At 51.6% G+C, this 13,125-nt stretch overlaps 1 protein-coding gene across 5 annotated transcripts in view; it reads left to right on the top strand.

The window, feature by feature from the left end:
• The first annotated feature begins 1,792 nt into the window (after window positions 1-1,792).
• Window positions 1,793-13,125, top strand: part of ICA1 (islet cell autoantigen 1) — a 60,580-nt gene continuing 49,247 nt past the window's right edge. Inside the window, exons 1-4 of one of the 5 annotated variants that reach the window (XM_021000002.2) lie at window positions 2,063-2,228; window positions 4,503-5,321; window positions 8,620-8,716; window positions 10,265-10,433. In XM_021000002.2, the coding sequence (XP_020855661.1) occupies window positions 8,700-8,716; window positions 10,265-10,433 (186 nt within the window). In that variant the 5' untranslated portion in view covers window positions 2,063-2,228; window positions 4,503-5,321; window positions 8,620-8,699. Of the gene's footprint in view, window positions 1,924-2,062; window positions 2,229-2,857; window positions 3,010-4,502; window positions 5,322-5,608; window positions 5,632-8,619; window positions 8,717-10,264; window positions 10,434-13,125 lie in introns of those variants that run through there. The other 4 variants (XM_021000001.2, XM_020999999.2, XM_021000003.2 and 1 more) reach the window with 4 other exon arrangements.

Genomic DNA, 13,125 nt, shown 5'->3' with positions numbered 1-13,125 from the left:
GACCCCTGTCGTTGCTGCTGTGGTTCAGTCATTCGGATTGTGTCCGACTCTTAGTGGTCCTATTTGCAGGTTTCTCGGCAAAGGCCCCATGGTGGTTTACCATTTCCTTCTGCCCATGTGATCCTTACAACTCTGTAAGGGAGGTGCTGTTGTTATCTTCATTTTACAGAAGAAGAAACTGAGGCTGAGAGAGACTGCATGACCTGCTCAGGGTCACACAGCTAGTCACTGTCTGAGCCAGGGTTCTGACTCCGTCTTCTTGACTCCAAGTTTGACACTCACCCAGCTGCACTCCATTCTTGGCAAGGCATCTGTCAACCCTGTGCTTTACTCCCTGGCCCAAAGTCCAAGTCCGTTCTGAGAAGGCCCTTTCCTAGGCAACTGGGCCCTGCCCACATCAATATTTCTCCTCTATATCTCTTCCTTTCAAAGGGCACCATGTAGGATCTCAGCAGCCCTTGATCCTATGCAAACGCTGTCATCTTTGGCAATAATTTCTATCCATCAGTTAGCCAACAAACATTCGGAAAGAGGCTACTCTGTGCCAAGCACTGTTTGGGTGTGTGTATGTTATGTGTGCATGTATGTATGTGTGTGTACACGCAATATAAAGATAATAAATACAAGGTCATTCAATACAAGGTAACTTGGAAGGTAGGGTACTGGTAATTGGGGGCATTATGAAAGGCTTCACATGGTGCCTTCTTTGTGTCCCGAAGAAAAAGAGGAGTCTACAAGACAAAGATGAGGAAGAAGGAAAGCCCAGAGATGGACACGGAGTGTCATGGGTGAGGAGCAGACCAGTTCAGATGGTCTATAGAGCACAGGAGGGGAGGAATGCCCAGCAAGGCTGGAGTGGTGAGTTGGGCCAGGTTTAAGGGCTTTGAAAGCAAACAGAGGAACTTCTATTTGGACCTAGAGGCCAGTAGAGTTGATTGCTTAAGAGAATGGCACCAGGTGCCACCCCCATGGTGCCAAACTCAGGGCCACCATACTACACAAGGACCCCTGTGGGCCCGGTGTTGTGCCTCAGGGATCTGGGGCCAGTTTGTAAGAAGCCAAACACTGAGCAGGCACTTCCAAAATTCTTGTAGGATTTAGTTACTGGTGGGAAACACCCACCGGACCATACATCCACACCCCACCACCAGCATGCCCTTAATCCCAGAAGGCATCACCTCATTGCCCCCAAAACTGCCCCTCAGGGAGAGCCTTCGGGCCCAGTGGAGGAGTGTGGGAGGATCAGTGGAGGATGTGATGGAAGCCCAGAAACTTTTCTGCCATCGTTTATGTTTGGCCTGGTAGAGCCACCTAGACCTAGCAATGAAGGAAGTGAAGCAGGCAGCTACAGGAGTGAAGAGAACAGGGATCCCAGCGACAATCCATAGCTCCCCTCCCCCAACCTGTCACGGAATTACTGTCCCAGAAGGGCCAGAGAGGGTGACACAGCCGCACACACACTCATCCACAGACATTGGCACACACAGGCGCCCAAGCAAGAAGGAACATGCGTCTGCTCTCACACACTATGCACACACACATATGTACACATATGCCGATAGTAGGGTGGGGGGCAGAGATCCGCTTCCTCACTAGATAGCAAGAGGACAGACAGGTCGATCAGTCAACAAGCATTTTTATGAAGTGTGTGCCCAGCATCGTGCTGGTACTCGCGAGCGCGCACACGCGCGCGCACACACACACACACACACACACACACACACACACACACACACACGGGTGGGATTGTGACGCACACAACTAGCCCAGAACACCTGGCTGTGGAGGAGTAAAAAGGGGATGGAGGGAGGAGGGAGGAGGGGTCCCGCCCCGAGGGTGGGGCCTATGTAGCTCCTTGGGTACAGCTGCAAGGGCCTGTCTACATTGAGTGAGCATTAGGGGACCCCGCCCCGCCAGGAGCAGGTAAGGGAGCCCCCCCCGCCCCCGCTGTGGTCCCCTAGCCCGGTTGGCCCTTAAGGGCCCGAGGCGGCCTGTGCTGTCCGGGCCTTCGGCCATCCCTCTGCCCGTCCAGCGGCTGCCCAGGCGCCCCACCCTCTCCTTCCCGGCGCTCCGCTCACATCCCTCCTCCTTCTCCTCCTCCTCTTCCTCCTCCTCCCGCTGATACCAGGGCTGCTGCCCTGTCGCGGACCGCGCTGACGCCAGCGGGACGGGCCAAGGGATTGAGGGCCCGGCAGCCGCCTGTGAGAGCGGAGGCACGGGGCTGCCAGGTACCTGCCGGGGCCCGATCTGGGGGCGCCACTGCGGGGGTGGAGCGGGGACTGCAGGGGTGGAGCGGGGGCGGCGGGTCTGGGCTAGAAGCCGGGATCCCAGAGCGGCTGTTAGTAGATGGGGCACAGGGAGCCGTGGGGAGGGGGGTGTCCTCTTCTATCTTCCTCCTCTGTCGGGATCCCGGGGCGGGGGGCATCATCCCCGGCTGGGCTGGGGATGAACAGGGAAATGTGGGGAGGGGGCGAGGGGCTACAGTCCATTCCGGCCCTGGTCCGTGTAGACACGGCCCCTGCTGGGTGGCTCCTCCTCTGCCGCGGCCGCCGCCGCAACTGCTGCCACCTGACTGGGCTCAAGCAGGTCCCCAGGGGACAGGCCGCCAGACATTTTTACGAGGGGAGAAGAGGAAGGAGGCTATTCCGGGATGGGGCTGAACCACCAGGCAGACGTTGCCTTTCCCGCTGCCAGCCTGGGCCTGGCCTTGCAGCCTAGCCCAGACCAGCCGCAGCTCCAGCAGGCTTCCTTTAAACCCATGCATATCCTGTTCCCGAGGCAGCCCCAGCCCCCACCCCCACCCCCAACTGCATTCCGTGGATAGAGGCGGAGGCGGCCAAGGCCGTGGCCAAGCTGAGGCAGCTGAGGATGCCTGGGGCCCACAGCCCCCAGCCCAACCCCCGCTGGGAGTCCCGGTCTCCTCTCCTAGGAAACCATTCAGAGACAAAGTTGTCAGCAAGCCGGTCACACTGTGGGTGTGTGGAGGGGGATCCAGGTTCCTGCAGAGAGGTGAGAAGCCCTGGGCCCCAGTGACTCAGGGTACTGGCAGGGAGAGTGAAGTTCCTCGGAGGCCTGGGGTCTGTGCCCAGGCGGCAGGGAGAGAGCCCGGGAGGGAGCTGCCACCAGGTCAGTCCCAGTTCTAGGGCACAAAAGCTCCTGGGGTCAGTGCCCAGGGGGTACAGACTTTGTTACAGTGGGTGGGGCAGGAAGGAAGCCTGCTCCCTGTGTGGTCAGGGTTCACCCCCAAATTCACCCCAACAGGGGAGAGAGCCTTGGGGCACTGAGAGTGTCAGGCAGCTGTTGTAATTAAGGCCTGAATTGCATTGCGGGAGTGAAGGTACAGGAATTGGGGTCAGGATGTTTGAGGGCAAGGGAAGAACCATTTATGCTGCTGGCACTGCTCTCCAGGCTCTGTGCTAAGTGCTTGACAAACATCTCTTAGGATCCTTACAACACCCTGGGAGGTTTTACAGGTGAGGAAACTGAGGCAAACAGAGGTGAAGGCACTTGCCAGCTCCTTCTGAAGGGGAGGTCACTGGGCCCGGGGCTGCCCTTCTCATCCCTCGCCAGCCCAGGCTGAGTAATGGCCAGTCACTGAGGCCTGTGACTGTGTACCTGAGGAGATGTGCTGCAAACCCTAGCAGGATGGTATCTGGGGGAAGAGATGCAGCATGGGGCAGGGCTGGCTTTCTTCTGAGTTGTGTGTGAATACACCCACCTGGGCACACGCACCTGTGCGCGCACACACACACACACACTTCACATGATTTTATTCCGAGGCTGATCCCTGGCCTTGAAATGAGCTGATGCTTGGCAGCATGTCCTTGGCTGAGCTGACAGGATTGGCTGTGATGACACACGTCAGGGGTGGAGTGTGTGAGAGACAGGGAGAGTGCCCGTGGGCACCTACCGCACCTCACTCCTGACTCGGGCTTATCTTTGTAGTCTGGCTTCACGTATGACTCCCTGGGGTTGGAAGCTAAACCACTGACCTCGAAGTTCTGTTATGGCTCAGTCTGTGAGCCAGGGACATGCCACCTCCCACCTCCGTCCCTTTGCCCAGAATATTGTCCCTCCTCATCTCCACCTCCAGGGATCTCCTAGCTCCCTTCAAGATTCAGCTCACGTGGGACAGCTAGGCAGAAAGTGGATAGAGCACCAGCCCCGGAGTTGGGAGCACCCGAGTTCAAATGCGGCCTCAGACCAAACACTTGACACTTACTAGCTGTGTGACCCTGGGCAAGTCCCTTAACCCCAATTGCCTAAAAACAAACAAATAAATAAATAAATAAATAACTGATTCAGCTCATGTGCTGCCTCTTAGAGGAAGCCTTCCCACCCCACCCCCACTTTGGATGTATTTGGCTTATTATCTGTCATCTATTGGATTAAGGTGCACATCAACACACAGATATTTGTGAATACATACACATCTTTACACACACAATCAAACTCAGGCTCCTTCAAGGCAGGGAATTGTTCACTTTGTCTCTGTATCCCAGGTGCCTGGCCCGGTGCTCTGTCAATGCTTGGAGCATTGAATTGGATGGGTGGGTGTTACAGCCAGTTAATCCCGCCCCTTTGAAGCAGTCCTTTTGCTAGCCAGTGGCTCTCGTGGAATTCAGCAGCAGACTGGCTAAAGGCATCCTTGGAGACGTCCAGCCCCACAAGGAAATAGGACCAGAGAAGGCCAACAACTTGCCCAGGTCATACAGCTAGGAAGAGGCAACTCTGGAACTGGAGCCCAGGCTCAGCCTTTGACTCCTGGTCATTCTAACGGCTGGAGGTCAAATCCCCTTGTAAAAAGGATTTGTTCTGTGAAGTTTGGATGCAAAGAGCCGCACTTGAAAACCTAGAGCGCCACATATGGCCTCGGGGTTGAAGGTTCCAACCCCGTAACCCTTGGTCTTCGCAGATGTCGACGGACCCCAGACCCTTGTCCTAAGTCTGGTTCACTCTTTGAGTAAAAAGGGCCAAAAGGATTGGAGCTCAATTGGAGCTCATGGCCTTGGACCAGTCCTTGCCTCACTAGATGCCTCCAGCGTCCCTTCAGGTTGTGACAGAAACATCACATCGGAGCCAATGGGAACCAAGTTCTAATGGTGCATCCCTCACACCTGGAGGGCCTCAGGTCTGGCCAGCTCCGGGCTGCTGCTGGTCCAGTGTCGGCTGCAGACAGCAGCATTGTTCCCAGACAGAGTCCTCAACTGGCACTGAGAACAAGCAGGCTCCACAGCATCTCCCAGGCAGAAGGCTGGAGCTCAGAGGCATCCCTCAGTGGAGGGAGAATCCAGTGCTAGGGAGCCCCAGCTTGGGGCTGGGTGAGTGCTGCAGCCAGGGTGATGGGCTCTGCCATGGGGAGCCAGCCTGTCTTCCCAGGCTCAGCTGCCATGTGCTGTGATGCGGAGGATGGGGAGAGAGGCTATTTTTGTATCAAAGTCTACAGGGTCTGAAGGCTGCCCCCCCATGTCCCACCTAAGCTATCTCAAGTGGAAATTGCAAAGGTGCCAGCCCATTCGTGGAAAATGGAGAACTTAAGCAGTTGTAGTCCAAAGAGGCATTTTTAAACGTGGAAAACTAATTTGTCCTTTGCTTCTGCCTTGCCTTGAATGTAGGAATCATTTTCTCTTGGTAAGATGATGCCAGCTGGTGAGGTAAAGGGGTTCCCATCTCAGATGCTTTCTAAGTCCCATTTAGAAGAGGCATCTCTAAAATAAAAATTTAAAAAAGAAGAGGCATCTCCATACCATTCAGCCAGGAGGCAAGGGTTTTCAGCCCTGTCTTTGTGGCCTTGGGGCTTTGGAGATGGAGCTGCTTAGGAGGCATTTGACAACCCAGAGGAAAATGACCTGGAACCCGAGGTGGGAAGTGCCTCTGCTTTCCACCCATGTTTGGTTAATGTTTAGACCAGGTAGGCTCTTTAAGGGTACCCCATCCCCCCCAAAGAGGGGGACCACTTGTCCTTTCAAGAAAGCCATGTTTCTACAATCCATTGGACCTGTGGAAATGGTTAGAAACTGTATTCTAGTTTCACATTTATTTTAAAAAAATCACTTTATATAAGGAAAAAAGTGACTAAAAATGAAATTCAGGGAGATTTAAAAAGGTAATTAGGAGGCATGGCTAGAGGATTGAGACTCCTAGAGGAAGATCCTCCTCATGTGGATCAATATCTTGGCTGCAACTTTGTTTCTATATAAGAAGCCTGGAGCCCTGAGAGTTTAAGTGACTTATCCAGGGTCACACAGCCAGTCTGTGTCAGAGCTGGGGCTTGATCTCTGGTCTTCTGCTCCCTATCCACTCCACCAGAAGTGTTGGACTTAGGCCCAACACTCCGGGCCAGATTAAAATGTCATCAGGAAATGTTTTAAAAGAAGAAAGAAAAAGGCTATGCAACATAGATAATGTTAATTTGTAATTTTCCAAGTCAATATCTGCCTACAGGGATCTGATTCTCTTACTACATCATGCTGCCTCTCAAACCTGATAACAAAAATGCATTTTGAAAAAGCTGGTTAATACCAAGATATATTTTTGTAGTTTGGACTTATTTCATTTCTTATGATTTAATCTTTAATTTAACTGATGAAACCCAGCATGATGCACCAATGTGATTTAACAAAAGTGAATTCAGCAAACATTTGTGATGTCTCTGCTGCCTTATTAGATCCCAGAAGGGCAAAGATAAAAGTGAGACAAGCCCTGCCCCTGGGAACTTACATTCTCCTGGAGGTCTACAGCCTGTCTGTGCATGCAAAGTAAATATATGACGTGTTGTGACTGTGAGCCTAGGACCCAGCTGGGCTAGGGGGAGAGCAGCCCAGAAGGCAGCTAGGGGCCTGATGGAGTCATGAGAGAGCTTGGAGCAGAGCTGGGGAGCCAACAGCACTTTGGACAAACTGTAAGGGTTGGGGAAATGGGAGTCATGATTGCTGGGCTCATTGGGGGTGGGGGGGATGGTGATCATCATCATCCTTGAATCATCCTTGTCTCAGTCATTGTCCTTATCATCATTAACCACCCCACTTTCTCCTGCTTGATCATGAATAGGTGGTGGTTGAGTTCTCTGGGACTTGGTTTCTTATTTTAGAAGAGTCACTGAAGTGGCCTGCCTGCTCTGTTGGCTGCTCCCTGCATTGGTTCTGCTCGAGAAGCCCTATGGCAGGCAGGAAAAGTGGGGAGTGGCGCAATTCAGGCTGAGTTCCCAGTGTTGAGTCTGCCCAAACAGCTGCTCTCTGTTTGGCTGGCCCCTAAGGTAGTGATGTCCCCTCCCCCCCAAGCTGTGTGGTCTCTCCCTCTCCTTTCTACTTCCCTGCCCAATATGAGCTTTAAACTTTGGTCCCTGGACACCTGCAAACAGATTTTCCTTTATACAAGACTCAGGCCCACCGTCATCTCTGGGGATTCTTCCTGGATTCATCCCCACTGAAAACTTTCCTCTTCTTCAAATGTTCCTGGAGTAATTTTGAGTCTTCCTTCTGCCCCCACTCTCCTTCTGCTGAGTATGATACTTATCTGTGTGACTGGTGTATCCTCCCCTTCCCACAGACACACCAGAGGAGAATGTAAGCTCCCTATGGGCAGGGACTTTGTTGTCTTTGTAGTATCAGGGCCCAGCATGAAGCTTGGCCTAGTAGATGCTTAATAAATGGCATTTGTGTGAAAACTGCTAGGCAAAGTAGCCCTTTGAGAGCTGATACCATCATTTATGTATACTTTAGTGTGAATGAAATGTTGGGAGAGTTAGTAGAGGAAAGGGAAGAAGGATGTGGGAGGCACTGGCCTGAGTAGCTGGAAGGAGGAAGGGGTTGGATGCTCATCGTGGCCCACAGCCTTTCCATCTCTGTGTGGGTGCCCTTCATTCATGCATGTGAGAAGTCATTCCCTTCTTTTCTGTTCACCTGTACAGAGGCTGGGGGCACCTTAGAGTCTCTGAAGATATTCCAGCTGCATCTTGGGAGGCAGTGATCAGCCCCTGCCAGTGTGGGACTAACCAGCCTCCTTGCTGGAGTGCAAGCCAAGTGAGGGACATGTCACCATGAGCCATGGAAATAAAATGGCCTGTCCCAAAGAAAGAGACTCACCTATTGATGGGAAGAACTGTGGGGCTTGGGAAGGGCATGGAGCCCAGGCCATTCTGGCATGCGTTTTCTTTGGCCCCTGTGTCTGATCAGTACTCCCAGCTCAAGGCAGGCTGAACTAGGATCCAGGTTCTGTGGCATTACCATTGCTCAGTCCTCCCTTGTACCCTTCCAAGCCAGAGAAAACTGCAGTCACCTTGCTCACAAGTTCATGGTCCTCTCTGTCCCCTCCTGTAATTGTCCCTCCACATTTGAATGCAAACCCCCTTCTCCTCAGCCCTTTCTCTTCCAGGCTTTCCTGGGACTGCTCTGGGACATTCTTTGTCCAATCCACTCCAACTAGCATTATAAAGCACCCACTGTGTGCCTCCACACACCTGTGCTGGGGATACCCACATAAACTACACCTGCCCTCAAGAAGCTCACATTTTGCTCTAGTATCCTGACAGTAGAAAAGTTCGAGCTCAAAAACTTCTTATAAACATGCACAAAAATGAGTGCCCAGCTCCCTCTCTGAAGCACTCTTCCTTCTTTGCAGGTGATGTTCTAACTGATTCTCTCCTGCCATTTTCCTGCCCCTCCCCCTGAATCATCAGCAACTGAAGGACAAAAGGAAACATGGAACGACACAAATGGTGAGCAAGCTTCCTCCTTCTGACCCCAGGGGGTGTGTGGGCAGTCTTTGTGACCAGCCCTGCATACAATCAGACAAGAGACCTTGATCAGCACAGACTGTGTGCCGGGTAAGGTGATGAGTGCTGGGGATCCAAAGAAAAGCCAAGGCCAGTCCCTGCCCTCAAGGAGCTTACAGACAGATGGGCCATCCGTGAGCAGCCCAGATGCCAAGGGGCAGCAGTGCCTTCTTGGGAGGACTTGCTGCCTCGTGATTTGTCTCCTCCGAGGAAGCTCAATGGCACAGATATCAATGATGGTGTCAGCCCCCTTTCTGAATCACTCTCCTTAAGACATGAAATAATCAGAGTGATTCCAGTCTCTGATGAAAGCTAGTCTCTTGATTTTATGGTCGACCATTCCTGAATACTTGCCCTGAATTATTCATTCTTAGAAACCTACAGTGAATAAAACAGGGATAGCAAAAATGTCTACCCGTCACCTGGGAGGTCCCCGGCAGAGAGGACTTGTTAGAAATTCCTACTAAGTCCACGTCTCATGAAGGACAGGCCCAAGCCCCTTGTTGTCTGAGATATGAAATAGCCAAGGCATTTGCTTGGTGTCTTCCAAAAAACGTCCTCACTAAAAGGTAGATGGGTCTCTGGTCTCCTTGCCTACCTTGGCCTCAGTGACCAAACAGTTCCTAATTGTTCCATATTGCTTTCCTAAGCCAATGGGATCTCTCGTGCCCTCGTAACCTAGACAGCCAGAGTCTGGCTTGTCCAGAGTCACCCTTAGGAAGTCAGGGTTCACTGATCAGATAATCTCAGGGACACTGGTGAGGGCCCAGACAGCCTGAGGGAAGAAAGGGGGCACTGAGCACCTGACAGGTCAAAGACTCCAAGAAGGGAGTGGAGAGGGAAGGCCAGAGGGGATTCTGTCTAGAGACTGTCCCTTTGTCGGCCATATATGGGCTGCAGCTGCAGCCCAGCCACTCTTCCCAGGGTCTAACTATGGAATTTCTTTTGCACATCTATTGACATTTTTTGAAGAATGTTTTTCAGGACACTCTCCCTTAGGGAATGACATATTGTCCATTACTTTTGTTCAATTTAAAATCTGCTACCATTTGATGATTAAAATGTGAAATTCTTAGACATTTTACCTTTCCCCCTACACGTTAGTCTTCTGTTTTCCAGTCATCATCCCTTGAGTGTCAGAAACAATGTGGCAGGAAGAAGAGAGCGCTGGGCTTGGACTTCAGAGACTTGGCTTCTAATCCTAGCGTTGCCACCAAGAGGCCAATCTGGGAGTGTTTCATCTCTGAGGGTGCCAGGCTCGGTCTCTGAGGTCCAGGATAGCACTCAAGCTTGGACCTGAGCCCCATGTGGAAATGTCATGTAAAAAAGAGACTTTGGCAAATATTGAAACACGTCATTTCCTGTTAGTCAAATAACATGCTAAGAGAAAACTTCCTGCCTAGCTCAGAGCTGTTGTTGGCAAATGAAGGCATCCGACAAAATTCCCTCCCAGTTTCCTCCCCCTTGTAATTGTTCGCATGTCCTTGGCAGCTACTCCAGGGAATTTTATGACCAATACGCCCAAAGTCAAGACAAGTCAGTTGTGAACAAGATGCAACAGAAGTATTGGAAAACAAAGCAAGCCCTCATCAAGGTGACAGGCAAGAAGGAAGATGAGCATGTGGTGGCCTCAGACGCAGATCTGGATGCCAAGCTAGAGGTGGGTGGGCGCCCCCTGGTGGTTCTGGGTGGGTGCGGCTCACGCGCACTCCCAACTGGAGTGGCCAAGACACAGCCTGAATGCTTTCACTCTGTCAGGCAGAGGTGGACGTGGGCCCTTTCCCCAGACTGATCTCGACACGTCTAGTAAGTACATTGGGAGGAAAAATGAGGAACCTTCTGAGTACTGAACCACCTTCACCCCCTCCCTTCCCCCCACAAATTGGGACTGTGCTTTCTAAGAAATCCTGGAGGGGGGAGATGACAGGCCATCGCCTTGGAAGAGGCCAGGCTCCAGGTCAGTTTTCAGAAAGAAGGGGTACTCATGTTAATTTCTAGCAAAGCTTTGGAATGGATAATAGGAGTATTAGTGCTAATGATAACATGATTACTGGCATTTACAAAGTGCTTTAAGATGTGCTAAGCACTTTACAGATAGTATCTCATTGGATCTTCACAGCACATATGGGAGGTAGGTGCTATTATTATCCTTATTTTCCAGTTGAGGAAACTGAGGCAGACAGAGGTTAATTGACTTGCCCAGGATCCATAGCTACTAAGTGTCTGAGGCAAGATTTGAACTCAGGTCTTCCTGACTTCAGGCCCAGCTCTCTATGCACTATGGCATCCCCTAGCCACCATATAGGGCAGAGGGTTGGTGAGCACGTGGAAGCAAAGGTAATGAGTGATCGCCTGGTCTCAGCACAGGTTTCCCAAGGACCCATCAGGAGCCTCACAATATGATTCGGTCGAGCAAACATGATGGAGAGCCACCCATGGGCATGGGCTTGTGGTCCCTTTGGGCACTCAAGGGTGGGAAGGAACAGCCTTGCCCTCAGCAGCCTTCTGGTACAAAGAGGGTGTGTGAGACATACCACTGTCTTGGCATGACACAAGGCAGTGGGATGGGGTGAAGAGCAGACAAGGAACGGCAGGCAAGTAGGGGAGGGAAGATAGCTTCAGAGGGCAGGGGCACCTGGACCAGGCCTGCTGGGGAAAGAGGGACTCAACAGGCAGAGACATGCAGGGTGGCAACAGGGAGCAGCAGGGTGATACTGGGAAAGAGCCAGGAATCCAGGTGGGCCAGAATGTGGAGTGGGGCAAGGGATGATGGGTCATGGGCACTAAAGGCCTTGTGCAGACCTATTGGGGAGGGCCTGAAGAGTTAGTGCCTCATGCTGTGGCCACGATGGGCTTACCCTCAGAAGTCTTTGAACAAGGGAATGACCTGGTCAGGCCTGCACTCTGGCATGGTTGTCCTGAGAAGTGACAAGTGTGTGAAGGGCAGACTGGGAAAGAAAGAGTAGGTTGGGAGCCCAGGTAGGAGGCAAGGATGATGCGGTTTAGAGATGTAGGGACCCCAAAATATCAAGGTACAGGACAGAGTTGTCTGGAAAGAATTCACAGACTCAAGCAGTCTTCCAGTCAGGTGGCAAAAAGTTTATTGTAATGCTAACACGGTGGGCATAGCTCCCTAGGGAGCTTGTCACTTAACAGGAATGATGCTAAAGCTTCCATAGGAGAAGTAGTGAATTGTGTGGCAAGCATGCTAATTAGGTGGTAACATACAACCTTGGGCACAGGCGTCATTCAGTACTGGAAACTGGGGTGGAGGAGGGGCTTCCTAAGGGGAGTGTTTTTAATCTGTTATGTCTGTGACAAAATAGCTCCAGAAGTTGACATCTATAGCTTGACCTCTGGATTGTATACATAACTGTGGGCATCAGTATATGATAGTTCTGCTGGTACGATATAGTCCTGTTCATACAAGGGAAATTCTTCCAGGGTCATCTTGTTCTTGTAACAGGGAGAGATAGTTTGCCTCACTGGGCCCACTCATGAGTCACTGACAGAGATAAGGCCGTTGGGCTAGAGGGAAACTGTCAGGGATAATGCCTTGAGGCCAGGGAGAAATGTGATCTTGGAAGTGTGGTCGGAGTACAAGCACCCCAGCATCCCATCACGTCCATCCAAGAGGGTCTGAGTGAGGTAGCAACCATGTGAGTGGATAGTAGGGGACAATTTCAGAGGCGTTGTGGAGATGAAAATGATAAGAGACACAGAAAAAGGGGAGAGAGAGAGATGGGGAGATAGAGAGGAGAGACAGAAGAGAAGAGAGAACTAGAGAACATTAATTAAATGCTTCCTCTATACCAACCCTATTATGTGCCAAAGACACCACAAGAAAACCAGGAGACTCCAGCTCTCAAGGAGATGATGTTCTAATAGGGGAGCTAGAAAGGGGGGGAAGGATTGACTAGTAAAGGAAGGTCAGGGCTGGGTGGCCACTGTGGAGATGGAGCAGGCACAGTGTGGTTTCTGATGCCATGGAGGTTCCAAGCAGGGATTCATCCATCAATCACAGAGCTGGTCTTGGGGTAGAGTCATTCCCTGGGGCCAAAGTAAAAATAGAACAGGGATGAACCAGACTAAGAAAGTGTAATTGTATTAGGGTTAGAATTCAGACTAAAGTGGTAAATTTGGGAAGAGCTGACCCTGTCACATGGGCACTTAATTACATCTTTCCTGACTTCATTGGGGAGGGGGAAGGGGGAGGAAAACAGTGGTCAAGATGATGCCTTTGCTTTGGGTGATTCACAGATGATGAGTTCCAATGATGTTGACCTGGGTGTTGACTTGAACAGAGATCATTAGGAGTGATACATCTGAGGCTCTGTCCTTGGTCCTGCCCT

This window comes from Phascolarctos cinereus, unplaced genomic scaffold (assembly GCF_003287225.1).
Source record: "Phascolarctos cinereus isolate Bilbo 61053 unplaced genomic scaffold, phaCin_HiC Scaffold_1;HRSCAF=81, whole genome shotgun sequence".
NCBI lineage: Eukaryota > Metazoa > Chordata > Mammalia > Diprotodontia > Phascolarctidae > Phascolarctos > Phascolarctos cinereus.
The sequence above is the reverse complement of the archived record's forward strand: the minus strand, read 5'-3'. Positions and strand labels throughout refer to the sequence as shown.